Source organism: Chelonia mydas, chromosome 4 (genome assembly GCF_015237465.2).
Source record: "Chelonia mydas isolate rCheMyd1 chromosome 4, rCheMyd1.pri.v2, whole genome shotgun sequence".
In the NCBI taxonomy this organism is placed as follows: Eukaryota; Metazoa; Chordata; order Testudines; family Cheloniidae; genus Chelonia; species Chelonia mydas.
In genome coordinates this window covers 15537981-15559072 of record NC_057852.1, presented here as the reverse complement: position 1 = coordinate 15559072, position 21092 = coordinate 15537981, and the positions used below count along the sequence as shown (strand labels likewise).

The following is a 21092-nucleotide window of genomic DNA, read 5'->3' as shown; positions in this document are numbered from 1 at the left end:
AGAAAGCTCTATTTACTATAGCAGCTGTGATTTTTTATTTAAAGTTACTAAAATGCCTTTGCAATCCAGCTGGTGTCTTTGGATGATCAATGGAGGCTCTAGATCAGAGGCATGCTCGGACTTCAGATAGGAAAAATCTAAAGCAGATGAGCCACCTCCTACAAAAAAGTCCTAGTCAGGTACAGCATTTGCATTTCATTACAACATGGACTTTAAATATAAAGGTCAGTGCACTTCACTGCAGCTCAATACCCAACACATTCATTTTCAGAACAAATTTAACCCCCCTGTTTTTTGAGATGGGATAGGGATGAAATCCTGCAAATGGGAGAGTAATGAGTTTTCTTTCATATCTGTGTCTATCGGATGACCATACGAATGTTAAACCCAGAACCGGTGTCTTTTGCACAAGGCAATCAAAATGGAAACGGATTTGAACGTTAAAAAATCAAATGTCACACAGTAAAAACAACTCTGCTTCTCAAAAGAAGGGGCCATTTAAAAAAAAAAAAGAAGTTAAAAATTAAATATTTGCCAAAGCCTTTTAATCCAGCCATTTGCAGTAGCTAGAAGTAACTGTTCGATCTCCCAGGCAAAGGGCTAGGCCGTGACTGCAGACACAGCCCTAAGCAAGAGGTGGTGTGTAAACTGCACCACCACCGGAGGCAGCCTTCCTCACAACTCGTCCCTGGCTTCCTGCGGGGTGGGTTGGTGGGTATTAATTTGCAGCTGGCCCACACCAGCAGCACACTTGGGACCCACTCTGGCCAGTTGTGCTAGCCAGTAAGGAGAGGGCCTGAGTATGAGTGGGGAGAAGGAAGGGAGAAGAGATGGAGTGAGGCTCCACCCATTTCCCACTGCCCAGCTGCTCTGGGAGAATGGAGGAGAGAGACCAGGACGAAGGCGGCTGATCAAAGCCCTGAAAGGGGATTTGAGACAGTCCCAGCAGCTGGAAGAGATGCTCAGAACCCCTGCCAAGAGGAAGCTAGGCCTGCACGCCAGCCTCTGGAGAGCTTGGCCAGGTGGTATTTTCATAGCCTGTCTTTTGAAAGGGCTGGTATGGATCAAGGGGTGAGTCCAGAGACCAGTGCCCAACCTGGGCAGCCAAGCCAAGAATGGGGCAGATGGATGGGAGGAGAAATCCTCCCCGCCTGGCCATGGAGCTGCAGCTCCCTCGCTAAAACAAACTTCCACTGGCCATTCCACTCAGCCCCAAAAGGGTGCAAGTCAGAGAAGCAGGATGTGCTTCTCCTCCCCTAGCCCACCCCATGCGCCTGCCTCTCCCTCCCTCGCTGCCATGCGGGTTGATTGCAGGGCTGAGCTCTGCATTGTGCCAGGCACGCACCCACTGGGATTTTGCCCGCCTTCCCTCTCAGAGTTCTGCTACCCCAGGGACATAGGGGCTGGATTTCATGCTGCTCACCCACTCCTGCTTTCCTGGAGCATCCAAACTCTCAGGCTACATCCACACTGCAGCCACGAGTCTGCTTCCCAGCAAGGACAGACGGACATACGCTAGCTCTGCAGCGGCGTCGGCCGCTCAGGCGAGCCACCCGAGTACCTACCCAGGGGTGCGGGCTCATACGTCCTTGGCCAGCTAGCCCGAGCGGCTGCCTGTGCTCCCCCTGAGCTAGTGCATGTTGCTCTACCCTGTGCTGGGATGCTTGCTGCCAGCTGCAGAGCAGACATAGCCTCGGTCACTTCCCTGTGCAACCACATGACCAGAGCTCCAGGATGGACCCTCAGAGGACAACTCGCAGTTTAGTGCTGGCACCACAGACAGCAGGGACAGCCTTCTGTTTAAGGCACTGCCTGGGTTCAGCTCATGCCTCTGGGAAGGCAGCTAGACACAACATGGTCCTTCATGTTTGTGAGGTGCAGTTAAGACAGCAGCGGGCACCAGAGAGATTCCCAAGAAACAAACTTCAATATATATTTTTTAAAAATACAACAAAATAGAAATAGTTTTCTTGGACTAAGTATGGCGAGAAATATACTCTCCTCTCAACCAAGCACAGCTAATGTGATTCTAGGTGGCCCAAGTCGTAACCATGAGCTAAGTTGTTAGAATGGCAAAAATGGCCGATCTCCTCAATTCAATGGTTCGAATGACCAAAAACCAGAACAAATAAAATCTGTGTTCCAGGATCTGTGTTCCAAGCAGCCAGTCAGCCCGGGACTTCACCTGGGGAAGAGCAGTGGGGGAGTGTTGAACCTTTGCTCTCACCAAAGAGAGCAAAGAATAACTGGTTCAAAAAAGAACTAGATAAATTCATGGGGGGTAGGTCCATCAATGGCTATTAGCCAAGATAGGCAGGGATGCAACCCCCGGCTCCAGGTGTCCCTACCCTCGGACAGCCGGAAGCTCTGGACTGGATAGATGGATCACTATGTGCATGTACAGCTCCTAGCACAATGGGGCCCTGATCTTGGTTGGGGACCTCTATGTGCTACTGTAATACAGTTAGAGGCAAAGGGCTTAGATTCCTCCTCTGCTTTTTCAAACAAGCCTCCCGGGGTGCAATTCATCTCTCCCTGCATAACCCTTGCATAAAGACCTGCCTACACTAGCTTTATTTCCCTAAAATCTCTCTTATTGCTACCACTGCTGCAGCTTGTGCTAGCAGAGGTCAGTTGCCAGCAGTCCCCACCACTTTAACCACCGCACTACCCAGAACTGCTCCACACGGGACCAGAGCACCAGCTGCCTGATTCTAGCCCTTCCCCAGAAACTGAATCAAAGGAAGGTGAAGTGGATCACCCAGCAACAAGCAATGAGTGGGAATAGGAGGCCTTGCTCCAAGTCCTCTGCCCTGATCACTCTGCCCTCCGGGGATATGAATATTTAGTAAGGGGGAAAGCACATGGGAAAGGACACGATCAGCAGAGAAGAAATATTTTCAAGATTTTTAAAATATATATCAGCACCCAAGCCCACCCCGTTTTATTAAGTCCTGCTGACCAGAGCGAAGGGGCGCTTCCATCAAACTCTATTTATTGGCTCATATTTGAGTTTCAGTTGGAAAAGCAAAAGGATGCAGCATCCCCCTGCCCTGGGGGTGGGGATGGATGGGTTCAGAAAAACAATACTTACACTCATTGTAGCATTTATCTCAGCCACTGTCTCTTCATCTGTGGGGAACTGATAGATCTGGACACCATTGCTGACCAGCTCACTCATGATTTTACTCTTGAATTTATGCAACTCGTTTTTTGCAATTGTATCAGCTTTGGCTATTATAGGGATAATGTTAACCTGCAAGGCAAAGAGAGCGCTGTCATTCTACTTTGCCAATGGCCTCAAAGGACACCTCCCTCAATATATTCAACCAGAAGAGGACAAAGAACATGGCACATAAAAACAGTGATGCAATACAAACTTTCTACTAGAACAGAAATTGCCGGTTCATCCAATGCATTTGATATTTTTGGGAGGTGTTGAAGCAAGCAACGTTGGCTGAGACAGAATTGCGCCAATCGCTTTTCATGTATAGAGAAGGGCTCCATTAAAAGTCAAATGCAATTTGGCAACACGTTATTTCCTCTTCTGTAGCAGTTGTTTACTTTTTTAAATAGGGCGGAGAGGAAATGCTGTCAGACAGACTATCCAAACAGTTCCAAAGGAAATTACCATCTAGGCACTCATCCTCTTCAGATGTGTAGCATGCTTAACTACTCTGGAGCTCACCTTCAGAAAACAGCCTAGAGATTTATCCTTGAGCACCTCTACAGCCTAGTATTAAAAGGAAATGTTCATATCAGATGAACAAAGTGTAGGGATTGGACAGAGATGAACTGTCCCTTTATTGCATTGGCCTGAAATGAGCAACCTTGTCCTTTTCCCCCATTAAAGAAGCTTGCATCCCCCCATACTGCCTAGGGTAGTCGCACCAAATTCGGCAAACTTCAAATACATACAGGAAGAAACTGGACGCAGAGCCAGATCCTCAGATGGAGCTACGCTAATTTACATTGGCTGAGGACCATGGGGCGATAGGGATCAGGGAGCTTCATGCAGGCCACAGCTCTGCTGTGACAAATGAAGATCATCTGTGTATCCTTTCTTGGTCTTTCTCTCGCCCTAGATTGCTGGCTGTTGTAACTTGCTTACGGTCCCCAAGGGTCTGGCCTATCCAGCTCACCACAGCCATAGGTTAATGTAGTTCTTGCTCAACAGTGCCTTTTAAACCAACTCCGAAAAGACCAGACTGCGAGGTGTGATCTAGGGTTGATTAGTAGCCTTCCTTCGTTTATTCTGCCCTGTGGCAATATAAAATGCTGCTACAGTAAGGAAGACGTTAATATGGACCTATATGGAGACATTTTAACTACAGTACTTGAAAATCCTCTTAAATTATATAGACTAATTCCTTTCTGAGGATGGCCCTGTAACAGCAACTAATCCCTGTCCAGGGAGAAGTTAAGACTAGTGCCAATTACAGGCAAATTCTCAGCAAATCTCTGCAACTACAGAACAAGACGACTTGAAGCTTTACCCACATCATCATCATCATCATCATCAGGCAACCTGTTACGAATTCTTCATGGCTCTTGGGTTCCAGAGTCACTCAATAGACGTGGAACGTTCTACGCGTATGAAATGAAGAGCTCCAGCTGCCCGCTTTACTGTCCTGCACATATTTCAAACCAGAATGCAAGCAGCTGACCATGTCACAGTGCTGGTGGGCAGAGGGCACTTAAGTATTTAGGAATACCAGCTTCCTTTCAAGGGGCTTGGGTTTTCAGCTAACTTTTCTCTGCTAAAAGATGCTCTTCAACATGAAACATTTGAACAGGAGCTTCTCTTTACCCATCTGAGGGCTAAATCAGCGCCCCCACCCACTGCTAGATCCACTGGCTGTATCATCAGGAAGGATTGTTTTGCCTGCAGTGCAGAATTGCTGATCAACTATATCAAATAGTGTTTGGCTGTGAGGGGGGCATTTGCAGCAAAGCACAGGGGAGTTTTGACCCCCAAATGCCAAAAACGTGGCTCTATTGGTATGAAACGAGGGCCATCCTTGTGAGCAGACACTACAGTTTCATTTGCAGCAGCCTGTTTCAGGATTGCTGCTCCTTTGGGGCTGGTGTGGAGTAAAGTGGGTGATGTTATCATTCTAACTGGACATGGTGGACCAGTTTGAATGAAAAAGAACCCAGATTTTTGCCCAAATCCCAGTTAATGGGGAGAGCCTTTGGAAATTCATTAGTGCTAACCTGCTCTTGCTGTCGAGAGATCTGATAAGCTCTTTTAAGCCTTCTCTGCACTCCTATCCATTCACAGCTGCTAGAGAGAATGGGTATTTTCCTTCCACCTTTTGCTAGATCCTTGGCACGGTCACCAAATTAAGTGGCAGCAGGAGAGAATCACAGGGGCATGACATGGGTAGTGCATACCTTACTGTCGAGCTTCTTCATGGTGACTAGGTCGAGAGACTTCAGTGAGTGTCCCGTAGGTGCGATGAAATATAGGCAGGCGTGAATCCTTGTGTCATGGTAATTAAACAGGGAACGCTTGATCTTCAGTTCCTCCTGCAGATAGGCTTCAAACTGAGTGTCGATATATTCAACTATGGGCTTATAGCTGAAAATTTGGAAGGAACAGTTCTTTTCAGATCAGGGCATTCGCTATTGGTAAGTTACAGTCTAACTGGCAGGCACGCATGACGTCTCATTGCCTTTTTTGGGGGTGGGGGCATGTCTAATTTTAAGACACTGCCATCGACCACCTTCATGTTCACCATGAGATTTTCTACTTCTGGAGCCAAGCCCCGTCCCCAGCCCACACGCCTTTCTGAATGACCATGTGTTTTATCTTAGACCAGAAGAAAACGCATCATACAAGATTTCAACTATGGTGGATGGAAGAGAGCCTGGGCTTTCAAATCATGGAGGCCACAACAGCCTTGACACACACTACAGCACAAACCATTTGCCTGTCTGCATCATCAAGAGCAACCAGATACGTGTGATGCAAAAAAATACCAGCTGTTCCAAACTCCGGGCTGTTATTTTAAAGGGAAGAGAGACTTACCTGGGATAACCGGTTCTCAGGAGTTTAGATCGCAGAGCAAAGCTGCTAATTTTTTTTTTTTTTTTTTTTTTTTTTTTGACAGCTTTACTGGAGATGCGATCTGATTCGTTAACTGACTCTGCCTTCAGAGAAGGGTGTCATGGTCACAGCTTTGTAGTTTGTGCCGTTCAAACTGTTTGTTGCTGAGCGCTAGCCACCATCCGCCGAAAGCTGAGCTCAATGCAGGCTTGTTGCTGATAGGTTTCTAAGTTGGGGACTGATCCTTTGAGGTTCTGAGCACCCCTAAGTTCCCAATAAAGCCAACAAAAGTTGGTAACCCACAGCATATTGCAGGGTCAGGCCCTCGAACAGCAGGCATTCATTGGATTCCCCCCTCCACCCACAACACAGTGCATTCTAAGAGAGCAATTGTCCAAATTCTTATCCCCTGGTTAGAAAACTTTAAATGAAGTCAACTAAACAATCTTTCCTGCAGCTAATGTGCACTCAGTCCGTTGGACACAGTGGAGTAAATACCGAGCTGCTGTAAATCAGCGACTTTAACAGAACGAGGCCAGTTTACACCAGCTGAGATTCTGGGCCTCATTTGCCAGACCCCAGCAAAAATAATGCCTCAGCCTATTTTCCCACCCTCCCCCTTCCCTGGTTGGCTCCCTCCCGGGCTTTAAAAGCTGTGGCCCATTAGCAGGTCCCCTGTTCGAACCCACTGACATTCATTCACAGGAAATACGGCTTCAAAATCCCAGCTTTATATTCACATTTTAGAGCTCCTTCGAGACTGAAATTAGAGTCAGCTATTTAGAAGACACTGCCCAGATTAAACAAAGGACAAGGGTCTGCTCCATTTAATGTTCTGCTGTTTAACCTGCCCCGGGGCCAGAGAGCAATGCAAGGAGTGGGTGTTAATTCTGTTAAGTGGAGTTACATTGAAATTCTGCTGCTTTCCTGCCATCTCCTCATCCCACTGCACTCTCGGGCACAAGAAAAAACACTCAGAGAAGCGACGGGAGCATAAAGCCATGAGATGTTCCCGACACTTCAGGTCTCACAGCAGCCTCATTGTGATAAGAGCTGGCAGGATGAAGATGAGCCCGTTAGGGGTCACAGGTGGAGGAGCTGAGAACATTCCCTGTGCAGGTAGCCAGAAATGCATCTAGTATCTGAATCCAGAGCAGGGAACCAAGTCCGGCTCCAGACTGCAGGGCAGCTGTTTGAAGGCTGTATGCAGCAGCGCATGATTGGGTGTGTGATCCACCACATTCCTCCCTGGTTTAGCTCTTGGGAGTGTAGATTGGTGCAGAATACGGCCCAGATCTAACAACCACCTGTGCAGGGCGCACGGTGATCAGCACTGTTAACCACCTGGCTTACAAAACAGCTGTCAAACACCTCACTGTGAGTGCTCAGAACACAGTCCTCCCTCCAGTCTCCAACCCCTGAGTAACACTGTCTGATCTGACACAGAGGATCCAAGGAGGCCTCAGACAGTAGTGTATTGTAGAAGTGGCTGTCTGCTTGGGGCCTGTCGTGGTCTGAAATTAGAGAAGATGCTGTACAAAAGGGGTCACCAAAATGGTCTGAAAAGCCCTAGTCTGGTAGCCCCCGTTGCTGCAGTCACAGGTGACAAGTCTCGGACTGTTCTGCGGCAGAGTTGGAATAATGGCTTTCCTATGCCCGTCACACTGTGGCTGCCTGTCTAAAGGAGCTCTGGAGAGTGAAGTCTGAGGGACTCCAATAACAATACTGCCCGCTCTTGCTGTCTGTTGAATGAATCAAATGCAAAGTGACCCAGCAGTAACAAGCTGCCATGTTCCCATGCTGAACACCTGCTCCTTCTCTGACTTGCCTTCCTTCTAGCTTGAGAGCATATGGCATCACTCAAAGCACAGAGCTGCCTACGGTCAACACACACTTCACTTTTCATTTCTCCTTTGCGGGAAGGCACACGGTGCATTAGTTAAAAGCTGCTGCAGAGCAGGAGGAGCGAAGCTTGGATAGTTCACAACACACACAGCATTTTGGTGCAATCGCAGTCAATGGGGATGCTTTTTAAAACAGCAATGGCTATCCAAAAATAAGAACAACCGACCAATGCCATGAATCTCGAGAAGTTTTCCATCAAGGGATAGAAATATTAAGACAAGCCCAACAATCTTAAAATACTGACTGGGATTAGGCGATCCCAGGGGAAGGAGGATGTGTTGTTTAAGTGTAAGAATGTCTATTCGGACAGCGCAGTTGGGCATCCTAGAAATATTAAACAATAGTCTAAGTAGTATGTTGGAACATACACGCAGAACGTTTACTTTTAGTCTGAAATGGGAAAATCTGCATCCAGACTAAAACCCATCCACATCCCAACATCACTTTAAGAACAAGATGATCAGTGAGTTCTCTCTTCCTGAGGTCTGGAGGAATGAACGCCGAGTCAGGAATGCCTAAATTCTAGTCCCAACTTTGTCACGGATTTGAATGACCTTTCCGCAAGTCACTTCACTCACCATATCAGGTTCCCATTCATCAAAGAGTGATAGTATCTACCTGCTTTACACGTGTTGATTCCCTAGTTGATGACGAAACAGTGCTTTCAGCATGCAAAGCATTATCTAATTAAGTAATATTATTTAATACAAATTAAAATCCTACACAATTTAATAAGCTCATCTGTCAAACCAACAGTTTTCAGAAGCAACTTGACTTTTGCTTGGCACAATAAATCTCCACAATCCACTGCATTATTATTTCTATTATAGCAGTGCCTAGAGGCCCCCAATCAAAATCAGGGCTTCATTACACTCGGCACTACACATGCACGTAAGAAGATACAGTCTCCACCTTGAAGAGCTTACATGCTAAATAGACAAGACTGACAAAGGATGGGAGGAGATAAAAGCTTAGGGTAGGTCTACACAGCAACTAGACACCCAGGGCTGGCCTGTGCCAGCCGACTTGGGCTCACGGGGCTGTTTCATTGCTCCCCCCTTGTAGGGTCCCAGAGCCCAGGCTCCAGCCTGAGCATAGAAGTCCACAAAGCAATTAAACAGCCCCACAGCCTGAGCCTGAGTCGGCTGGTAGGGGCTAGCTGTAGGTTTTTCTTTGCTGCGTAGCCATACCCAGAGAGAGCTGAAGGGACCCATGCATGGTCACACAGCAGGTCAGGGAATAGAACCAAGGTCTCCCAAGTCCCAGTCCAGTGTTCTATCTGCTGGACTATGCGGTTTCCTTAATCAGAGTGCCACTAAACCCAACTACTACGACAGCACCAGGTTTGATGCTGCAGTCCTCGAGGACATTGGATACTGAATATTCCTGTAGTACGTTCAAGCCCTTCCAGCCTGAGGAGGAATCAGTGCAAGACCCCCTTCCTATGCAAAAGGGACTTTACCTGTCATCTTTATTAATCTGATCTCCAAATCCAACTGTGTCAACAATGGTCAGCTTCAGACGGACGTTGCTCTCCTGGAGTTCATAGCTTCTTGCTTTCAACCTCACACCGGGCTCGTTGTGGGTGGCTGGGTCACTTTCAAACTTTGTGTTAAACAGAGTGTCCATTAAGGTTGACTTGCCAATGCCGGTTTCACCTGAGCAGGGAGAAAATGGGTTAGAGCTAGAGATCACTTCGCCCCCCTACCATTCTGTCCAAAGCTATCTTTGGAGAAGGGAGGGAGGGAGGGAGGGAGGAGGGGAGGGGGAGAGAGAGAGATTGTTACTTCCGTTGCACCAAAAACACAGTGGATGGTTCTCAGACAGTGAGATAAGCTCTTCAGGCCTAGATGCCTTATAAGATGGCGGCCATCTTGGTCAGCCACCAGGGATTGAACTGGGGACTTTCAGAGTTCTGCAACAGCTTGAGCTGGGGTTGTAACAGACTCATTTCCCCTGCAGATCAGGCAGTGAGGGGGATCTGTAAGACATGCTCATCATTGGACTACCTACATCTTCTGATCAAAGGAAGCTCAGCCCAAGTGAGCGCCCCAATCCACTATGTGATGGCTGCCAGTTTGGCAGACACCAGGTACCTCTAGAGCTATACGCATGAATTTCTACCGCTTCAGCCACGCTCTGTGGCTGAGAGCTGTAACTGATTCCCATTCTGTATGGATTGGGTCCAGAGGGGAGCACCACACACACACACACACACGCCCCCTCGCCTACCTACCAACCACTGGGTTACATTTACAGTTACAGACAATGTATAGACAGCAGATGGGATACCACAAATACATAAGTAACCGGCCAGCAGCATGGAGCACAATGATGTTTCATCATTTTTAGGAGGGGCAAAGGGTTAATAAATATACTTTCCTGACAACAATTTTGTTAACACCCCTCTTGGGGAGGGGGTGAGTTAGGCTTTATAGGCCTCCTGGACTAGGTCTTCTTAGAGAAGAGATTGGAAATGTGGTGGGCTGGGTAGGAAGCTGAAATATGCAGCACTGGTCAACGGACCAGGTGAGTTTTCTAGATGGGGGAAAGCAAGAGTTGCCTTCCGCTGAAGGAGCAGGAATCAGCCATTGCTGGAAGCAGGTTATTAGACTTGCTAGACCCAAGATGTAAATATGGCAAATCCTACATTACTAAGTACGCTTTTCCTTTGTGTTTTCTTCTGTCATTGCTGATTATTTTTACACTAGACTGATTGTTTATGTAATATCCTCTCTACAAACTCATGAAGAAGTTAATTCTTTGCCCAGACACTCCTCACACACTGTTTATAGGACATGTGCGTCCCAAATACTCCTAACTTGTACATAACCCTGGTACAGTATTCAGAATGCTGTCTCGAGAAATAACCATGCTCAAATTCCCTCTTAATATTATGAGCTAGACACTAATCTTAACAGCATTTTTCTTACAAAGAAACAAAGCAAAGGGACCTTCCAAACTCAGATTTATAGACTTTTTTACATTTTTTAAAAATTCCAATGGAAGCTGTTGCATTAGTCAAACATACAGTAAATTCAATTCTCCTGCAGTATTTTTCAAACTAAATCACTGTAGAATCAAAAACCCAATAATGAAAAAAATCAATACAAATTAGATGACTTGATTTTCACAGTCTCAGCTGAGAGAAAGGCAAAAAAGTAAAGAATCCAAATGTGTGGCATAAATATTGACTTTTAAAATTCTTTCAATTTTATTAATTTGAGATGTAATTAGTAACACAGGTAAATGAATGTTTAAAACAGGATTATTAAGTGGAAGGATCTGTTCAAGTGTACAAGCTCCAAGACTTTATCATCATTCCACACAAGATAGTAAATGGAGGGAGGTGTATATTGCTGGTCTAGGTCCTGTTGTGGCAATCAAATCAAAGCAGGCAAACCCCTGCATCCACGTAGATCCCCACAGAAATCAGTAATTACATTGTTTGAAGTCAATGGGACTCTGCATAGGTTCAGGGTCTGGATTTAGATCTAACTGCAGGATTGAGGCCTTAATGAGGAAACCAGGATATAGATACATAGAAATGCAAGTTATTTCTTAAAGGTAACTTAAAAGGCAAAGGATTATAAATATTAAAAATCAGGTTTGTGCAGTTTTAGCTAATTTATGGTTAGGCCTGGCAGAATTCAATGTTTTGTATATAATAATTTTGATGGATAATAGAGATGTTTATTTAAGCATCGTTTTCCATCTATTTTAATTTTTACAGTTCTGCAAAGTTACAATTATTTAACAGCAAACGTTAAGATTTAAAAAATTAAAGTTTTGCAACTATTAAACACACAAATTGCCTACACTGCATGTCAAAATATACAAAGTAAATAGCCTTAAATCAAACTAAGTTCTGAAGCAGCATTTCTCTTACTTTGCCTATCTGTAAATATCAATGGTTATCAATGGAAATATTTTTTCACCAGTTTGTTTGTGTACAGTGAAATTGACATTCACCAGTAAAAATCTAATTCTTCCAAGCCTGATGTGTACAGAAGGACGGGAAGGTTGGGGTTTTTTTGTTTGTTTTTTGTTCTTGAAACTGCTTTTCTACTTGCTTTTTAAACTTAAAGGGGACAAGAATAGCAAAACTTGGTCTTCTTTAGTTTTGTTGGAGGGCTTCAAAGTCTGCTCGTTGTGAGCACTAATACATTGGTAAAGAACCAGCACTCCCTTCCATTAAAGAATTCCTTTAACCAAAATGTTAGTCATGGAAGTTAACAGTAAGTAGGTATTGACAAAACAAAACTAAAAACAAACCACAGAAACCAAGAATTTAAAAGAGTGACTACCAATCTCTTTTCTCAAACGCTCAACTTTCACTCTTGTGACCTCATCATTGCACTGGTTATCACAGAGCATTCCAGGGCAGACTAGACATGAATTTCTAATGTAAAAACACAAGCAGGAAAGGGAGAAAAACTGTTAAAAACAAAACCATTTTAAATATATTAAACAAGCAAAAAGGGAATGTATGGGCCCAATTTGTTTTCAAGTCACCACTAAGATACCTTGAGGGAAGGCAGTACCGAGGAATGGTGTCTTTCTGAAAGTAAAGGTGGTAATGTGAGAGACCTCCTTGTAAGAGGCCAGCAGCAAAGAGTAACCCGTCTGCGATGGCTGTTTCCATTTAATAATCAAAGATGATCAGCCTATTTTTAAGTTAAGGACTGGTTTATTCGCCAGGGTCCACTCCGTTCACATTTAGTAATACAGTGTCCCCTTTAAACAACAAAAGATCACTGTCTCTATTTGGCATGGACTATGGAAAGAAAGATTGGGTTCCATGAGAACAGCATGTGTTGAACGGACACACTGCATCACAGGGGGTACGTCCAGACTACAATCACTGACTGTGACTGCAGCTACGGCCAACATACCTGAACCAGATTTCATCTGGCTGGCTTGGGTACTGGAGCAGTGATGCCACAACAGTGTGGGCTAACCCAGTGACCCAGATGGGTTTGTAGAGCCTGCACTGAGCCATGCCACAGCTTCACAGCTCTGGGAGCCGAGCGAGCTAGATTAAAGCTAGCTTGGATTTGCTGGCTCCGGTGGCAATCACCCCCAGCTATTGCAGGCTAGACATACCCAGGGTCTCTGCCCATTCAGCGCTAGCACTGGACAGCCTGCATTCCAGCAACCTGTCCAATGCTAATACTCGAGAGCCCACTCTCAAAGCAGCTGATCCTTCCCTTCTCACTAAGCTCTAAGGAAGGGTCCCAAATTGCAGAGCTGCTCCAGGTCAGAATCACACCACCCCGCTGAACCCAGACTTGTACACCTTTGATTTCATTCCATCCCTCACAGGGCTGTTTTGGCATGCTCAGCTTTCTAGCGGAACTATTTTCTCCTAGCCGTAATCCTTCCATCAAGGGAGCCTAAGATATCTATACCTATTCATTATTGTTTTCTCATTGGAATAATACCACAACTCCTGCTTTTCTTGCATTGACTCACAGGCCACATGAATAAGTCTTGATGCTTGCAAACATATACAGGCAGGGAATGAAACATTGGTTTTGGGCCTAAAACTAACAATATTTAAACGTGGACCAGTGTCCAAAAGCCCACTCCTAGCCTGTGGGATCAATGATCATCTTAAGGGGCCAGTAACCATGGAGGCTAGAAATGCTGGGATTTACAGATTTTCAAGGCGCTCCTATCCTGGAAAGTTGCACGATATACAGGGAGCCTTAAAATCATGTCATTCTCATAGCCATCTGGCTTTCCCTTTTCCTTCACTTCCCGCCTGGTTTTAGCTGCCAGTCTCTCAAACTGTTACAGCTGGAAAGCAATACTTTCTCCAAACCAAGAGCAGCTTGAATCCCAGCTCGCAAAGCTCAAAGCAATAAGGCTTTTAAAAATATGTATCTATATCATAGCCACAGACCAGCTCAATGTGGTCCCCATGAGGAATGCACTGTGCATGGAATTACTATTATTAAACAGTTCTACTGTAAATCACTAGAGCAGTGTTTGATGGCGAGCTGCTAAAGCAAACATAGCCACCATTGCATACTGCTCTCTGTGGCTCAAGACATGCTACATTTAGAAGCGTTACGTCACCATGCAGGAGCCAATTGTGTGCTTTCCCTCAAAGAGATGCCAGGTTTTTTTCTCCTTCCTTTGGACAATAGCAGCAACGTGTGTGTGAAATTTCTATTTGGAGCTTAACAAAAGTTGACCGGCACACTTTGAAAAAGAAAAAACGTGGAGCAAATTGCCACGTTAATGAAGACAAATTGAGTCATGCTAGGCTAGGAGTGTTTACCGCAGGAGGAAAAAAAGCAACCAATTTATGCCATTTTGATCATCCAACTGCTTGCTAATCGGGAAGCTCCCTGCTGAATTTTAAACAGCTTCATGCTGCTAAGAGATGGTCAATCGCTCTGGTCATATTTCTCCATGCTCATTCTCCTGTCTAGCTCCTGAACACCTAATGCTGCGAGTGCAGGCTAGTCTGGTTCGCCAGATGTGGATTCAGATAGCTGAAACTGCACTGTGGACAATATTCTAAACATGACACGAAAATCCAGTCAAAGCATTTTAAAAAAAATAAACCTCAAGTCCTTAATCGGAAAAAAAAGAAAACATTTTGCTTCAACACATGAGCAATGGAAATAGATAGTTTCTGGAACGTTCTGCCAAGCTAGGTGTTTTGTTTGCACACAGAAGTGCATTCAATGTTTGAGCAATTTTAGATGATATCTTGAAGACAACCAAGATGTTAAAACTGTTTTGACACATGGTTCCCTGAGTTTGAGCCATGTACTTTTTTTTTTTTTAATTTGGTATAGCTTGAAAGTACTAATCACTGGAGGACGGGCGGGGGATGGGAGGGGGAAGAGGCAAGGTTGGTTTCCAACCCACAGATGTGTCTCCCCTAGACAATAGGATTTGGGATTTCAGCTCTGAATAATTGGGAGAAACAAAGTAACTAAGGCAAGTGAACAGATGCTGTACCTGCAGTACCCCGATTAAATACAATATAAACGAGGTGGTAGGCCTGATTCTCATTCACACCCACCTTAAGGCCCCCTGGCATTGTCAGAACGAGGGAAGCAGTGGGGGCAAAAGACCTATCTGGCTTCAAGATTAAACTCGATAAGTTTATGGAGGAGATGGTATGATGGGATAACATGATTTGGGCAATTAACTGATCTTGACTATTAGTGGTAAATAGGCCCAATGGCCTGTGATGGGATGTTAGATGGGGTGGGATCTGAGTTACTACAGAGAATTCTTTCCTGGGTGTCTGGCTGGTGAGTCTTGCCCACATGCACAGGGCTAAGCTGATCGCCATACTTGGGGTCAGGAAAGAATTTTCCTCCAGGGCAGATTGGCAGAAGCCCTGGGGGTTTTTCGCCTTCCCCTGCAGCATGAGGCACGGGTCACTTGCTGGAGGATTCTCTGCACCTTAATGTCTTTAAACCACGATTTGAGGACTTCAATAGCTCAGACATAGGTGAGAGGTTTATTGCAGGAGTGGGTGGGGGAGATTCTGTGGCCTGCGTTGTGCAGGTGGTCAGACTAGATGATCATAATGGTCCCTTCTGACCTTAGAGTCTATAATAGGGCCTTATTATAACACAGAATCAGGCCCAAGCCCACCCTGCTCCAACACAGGCACATGAGAAATCTCTTGGCCTTACTCTCAAGCGTAAAGTGACTCATATATTAAAATGTTGACAGGAGCAGGCCTGAAGTCTGTACGTACAGCCTACGGTCAACCTCACCCCCGGGGGAGGGGAAAAGCAATTTAAATCATCATTTAAAAAAAAAAAACTTGTTTAAAATGAAATCTGAGTTTAATACAAAATATATTAAGGCCCAAACATATTCCCTCTTCAAATACCAAAAATAAACGCTGGTTTGCGTGTTTTCATTAAATTCTAGTTATCTCAATATACCTTGACACAAATCATGAGCAAAACGTTAATCATCTAGTGAATAAGCAATAACCATTTTCTAACATACTAAAATGTAAAAGAAAGAATCAGTGAATATTAAAGCTATATGTTGCTGAAATAAATGTATATAGTGATAGCATGCCCTCCTAGGTAACGAAAAGACGTACCAACACTAGTGTAAAGGCTCTATTTAGTTGTAAATCAACTTGTTTTAATGATTATGTCAACCAATGAGAATGCACCTTTCCTTAGAAAATAACTGAAGCACAAATGGAAAAGTTGATTAAAATCAAGGCTTTCCACTTAGTGATTTAAACCAATCCTCCCTGGGTCCCTTTTATAAAGCTCACCCTATTGGTTTATATCTTATCCATGTTATTGAATGGAAGGGTTTTTTTGTTTTTATTTATTCACACACACACACGCACACCCCTACCCCTCTTTGTTTAAATTAATAATTTTCTTGTCACATGATGTCTTGATGTGAAAAGCCATTTTCTCAGCAGTGCAGCATCACTTACCAACACAAAGAATGTTGAAGCAGAACCCCTGAGAGGTTGATTTGTTGACCAGCTGATCTGGAAGACTGTCAAAGCCCACATGACCGGAGAGGGACAGGTTTCGAAGCTCGTCATTCTGAAAATCCCAAACAGAAATATTTGTAACCAAGATGTAGAACAACAACGTATGCAGGTGAAAGATATAGGAGTACCCGCCACTCTCAAAGGAGAGGAGAATAATCTCTCACTGGGACCCATTTTAGTCAAGGTGGTTGAGGGCAGGAGGGAAGGAATAGACAGAGTAGATTCTCAACCACTTATTCTGGATCATTTTCCTTCCCAACCCTCAGATGTCTTCCTTGTGTGTGATCTATCCAACTCTCCTGGGGGGTTAGCTATCTACAATGCCCCCAAACCACAGGAAGTAGGTAGTTCCGTGCCAGTGACTGGCAGATCAGCAAGCATTAGCAAATTGCAGAAGATAAAACTGAAGTTCTGTGCCCCAGTTTCCACCATTCCTGTGGCCATAGGAGAAAAAAGTTAGGAGGTGACATACACAGTCAGTCAGACAACTAGGTACTGCAGGACTTCACTCAGAGTAGTAATGATGTGACCACACCCGACCAAGCTGCAATTTTAGCTGTGATCAGACGAGCCCCCACTACGGTGCGCCTGGCGAGACAGATTCTCTGCCTTGCTTTGTTACCATTGGGCAGCTCCGGTGGTGCAGAGGCGATGGAAACTGGTTACCTCTCCCTTGTTGAGGATTTCCCGTCTGGTGCAGAACGATAGGCAGCTTCTCCACCACTGCCCCTGCCACCCTTCAATAGGGGGTGTGTTGGGCTGAGAAGGGGCTGTGGCTGGATCATGCTGACATCTGGCTATCCCTAGCTAGCCCCTTGGGATTTCGACTTCAGTGTCGGGAGTCCTGATTTAAATAAGTGGAGAACCCAGCTCGGTATTCCGTTACATTTGTCATGGAAAAAGGAACTTCCCAGAACTCTACTAATCAGCACAGCAACGTAGCAGAAATGGGACACTTTGTGCTTCAGTGCTGACTATTGTTTTACGACAGCAGCAAGGCATTGTTCGCATTGTTCAGATAATGCCGCTAAAGCCAGCTAAACCCCTGGCTTTGGAAAGGCTTTGGATGCCGCGTTCTGACAAGGACGATGTGCACACTGCTCTATGGGTGGTTTGGTTTACACATAACATCGTCGTAAGGTGAGAAAGCAGGGCAATCATCCCTTGGCTTTTTAACATGATGCACAATTTCCCGTACAGAGTACATCTCATGTTCCATAGCCTTGAAGGAACAGTACAGTCACCCGAATCAGATGCATTCTAGTCCTCATTAAGGGTCACTTTAAGCACCTGGGAAGGCTTAACCAGTAGTTCCCTCCCCATCCATTTGCCTCTGCTGACTTGGTCGGGCACCCTGAACTGAAAGACACACCAACAGATATTTCCATGGGGTTTATTGTACCAGCAGAGACCTCGCAGGATGAAGAGTTGGAGCAAGTCCAATGTTATATTTAGAGAGTTTTCCACAACAGCTGTGTAATAACTTACGTTTTAGTCTAGAAAAAGCAGCCACACTAGTTAGCTCTTCTGCCACATCACATTGACACAAATGCCTTGAAAACAGATTACAGAACTCCATGAAACAGAAAAAGAGGTCATTCCCTGCAGCTTGTGTTGGGTGCCCCAGACTTCAGACCTTTAAATGTTTTCCAATGCCAGAGATTTGCATAGGAGCTACTCAGTGTATGTTGAAAGAAGAAAAGGAGGACTTGTGGCACCTTAGAGACTAACCAATTTATTTGAGCATAAGCTTTCATGAGCTGCAGCTCAGTTCATCGGATGTAACTGTAGCTCACGAAAGCTTATGCTCAAACAAATTGGTTAGTCTCTATGGTGCCACTAGTACTCCTTTTCTTTTTGCGAATACAGACTAACACGGCTGCTACTCTGAAACCTGTCAATGTATGTTGTATGTTTGCAACTAAAATTATAACCCTGTACAGCCTGGGCCTGATCCAAACCCACCGAACTCAGTGGGAGTCTTTCCCTTGCCTCCACTGGGTTTGGATCAAGTCCTTAGAGAAATGGTGTTTAATCTAGTTCCTAGGGATCATCCTTGTTTGCTGCGTTGCGTTCTGTTCTCCCATCTGCCAGTGATTTGCTGCGCAACAAGGGGCAAGTCCTTGACCTTTCCCGTGCCCATTTCCCATCCAGAAAAACAGCAGCCCTATTGCTCAGGGGCTGTGAGACCAGGGCCTCGTCTACACTTCCAAGGGTTTGCTGGCACAGATATACTGGCGGAGGTATACCGGCAAACCCTGTTACCATACACTTGAAAGGGTTTGCCAGTGAAACTTAAGCCAGTTTCCTGAAGAGAGTAAGGTCTTGTCTACACTTAACTCACACCCTGACCAACGTAGTTAAACGGATTTAATTTTCTAGCGTAAACCAGGCCCAAGATTTACCAGCAAAAGGACTTTTTTGCCAGTATTACTGTATTTGCCAGCACAGATACATCCACCGGGGATGGAGAGAGAGAGAGAGAGAAAGTCACTCCCTTGACTGACGTAGCTATGCCAGCAAACCTGCTACACGCAGGCCAGGTCTAAGGGTGGGTTTTTCAAAGGAGCTCAGCACTGACCTACTCCCACTGAAGCAAGGGGGAGTTTTACCATTGACGCCAATAGGAGCAGAGTTAGGTGAAGGCTGAGTGCTTCTGAAAACTCTTCCCTTAATGTTTATGGAGAGCTGCAGGGGAAAGCACTATAGATGTAAAAACTGTCATTTCCATTGGAAGCCTGGTGTCTAGGGGCTCTCTTGGCCATCCCCAAATTAGGTTGACACATGGTACACACAGGCAATGACTGCCTTTTCTTCCTTTGCATGCTGACGGGCTTTAGGCCCCCTCCCCCCGCAACCCAAATACCAGAATGCAGGTATCTGTCAATCACCCTTCACTCTAGTACCTCAGCAGCAGAGAATTATTAATGCCTCTTATCCTCACCACACCCCTGTCCTCTGGACATCTCCCGTTAGGAGGTGCACTCCGGGGGTAACTACTGGCAGGAATGTCCCTATCAGCAAAAGAGCAGGGAAAACCAGCATCAGGGCATGGACACAGGGCCTCCACACTCGATTCTGACCTCATGTAGATCCCAAGAGCTAGATGCGTCTTCAAGTGCTAGATCTGGACGCTGACCCCCTGCCTTCTTCCGTGAATAGCCAAGTGCACTGACAACCTGAAGGAAGAATCCCTAAGACATTCAATTAACTGCAGGTCACAGGAATCTCCTACCGATACTTATGCAAGTATAATTCAAAGCGGGACTAGAGCCCTGAGGATTTACCGGAACACGAATGGGGTGACTAACATTCTGTGGATGCTAGACATTTTTTAAGTGTCCATTGAATTAAGTATTTAATGAAGCAGTGGAAGCTAAGGCCTGACCCACCAAGAAAGGTGGGTGTTAAGTACTCCTCAAGAACAGGCCCTTAGCTCTTTCAGTGGAGTATTTTAGGAAAGTGATTGTTTGTTTGTAAATGAGTTATTCAGCAGATCCAGGAGATAAGAATTTCATAACAGAGTCATGCTGCACAACTGGTTTATTCTACTGCAAACTGTGTGTGTATGCTGGAAATGGCAATTATCTACCAAAAAGACCACCAGAGTTGAACGCCATAGTAATCCAAACATTTGTCATAACTCATGCTACATCTTAGCCTGGAGGAAGCCCAAGGCGGAGCCAGCCTGGAACACACTAGAACCTTCAGGTCGCACTGCAGGACTGGGCCAAGATCCCAGAGCCACTGTCTCCCTGCAACAGCAAGGAGAGGACAAAGCCAATCAGCGGCCACTCTTTGCAGCTGGTGCTCTCCGCAGGGCCAGCCAATTCTACTCAATAGCATGGGAGACCTACATTAAAAATCTCCGCCTTTCTGTGCATTAGGTGCCAATGGGGTCACTGGTCTGCAGAGTCTGAACCCCTCCTGGACAAACGGGACCACACCACATGGAAACGCGACCGATTCTGCTGTGCACCGGGAATCCTACAGGGGGCTGGTCTGTGCAATGAGACATTAGCTGCCATTTATATTTGGGGAAAGCCAAAGGCAACAGCAATTAGTCTTGCAGGGGCGGAGAAAAGAGAAAGGGAGGAGTAAATACTGGCCCGATGTCTAATGCTGAAGCCTATGCATTAAGCTTAAACAAAGAAGAAGCTGGATCTATTTTCTTCTCTATATTGGGCCAGACTGTTCCTGTGTGCTTTAAATGGGACAGGACAGAGGTGAAGGGGGAAGGCGCATAGACCTGAGAGCAGGGCGAGGGTACAGTCTGGGCCAATGCCATTCATTATAGTGTTCCCAGTGAAAGAGGTTGGGAAGGTGGGAGGGGAAGAGTCTTGAAATGGTTTTGTGGTCCTTTTTCAGGCACTTTACCACTTCAGTTCTGGCACTGGGTAGCCACTGAGCCAGATCCTCAGCTAGGTAAATCAGCACAGGTTGCCAATGGAGATACAACAACTTACACCAGCTGAGGATCTGGCTCTGAACGTTAAACCCCAGGGTGGTCCCTTGTGTTTGCATATGGCTCCCCCTATCAGTATCCAGTAGTCCCAATTACTGACGCTTCGGAACCCCAGGTACACAGGCAGGCAGCTTTGGATTATTAGTACAGACCAGTAT

The 21092-nt window shown here is 45.6% G+C and overlaps 1 protein-coding gene across 6 annotated transcripts in view; it reads right to left on the bottom strand.

The window, feature by feature from the left end:
• Positions 1-21092, bottom strand: part of SEPTIN11 (septin 11) — a 76675-nt gene that overhangs the window by 21058 nt on the left and 34525 nt on the right. For 5 of the 6 annotated variants that reach the window (XR_005225054.2, XM_043544818.1, XM_043544817.1 and 2 more), the window contains exons 2-5: positions 16407-16521; positions 9420-9615; positions 5398-5584; positions 3095-3256 (exon numbers count right to left, since the gene is read on the bottom strand). Coding sequence is in view for 5 of the 6 variants with exons in the window: in XM_043544818.1 (XP_043400753.1) it covers positions 3095-3256; positions 5398-5584; positions 9420-9615; positions 16407-16521 (660 nt within the window). In the remaining variant the exon portion in view is untranslated. Of the gene's footprint in view, positions 1-3094; positions 3257-5397; positions 5585-9419; positions 9616-16406; positions 16522-21092 lie in introns of those variants that run through there. The other variant, XM_043544819.1, reaches the window with a different exon arrangement.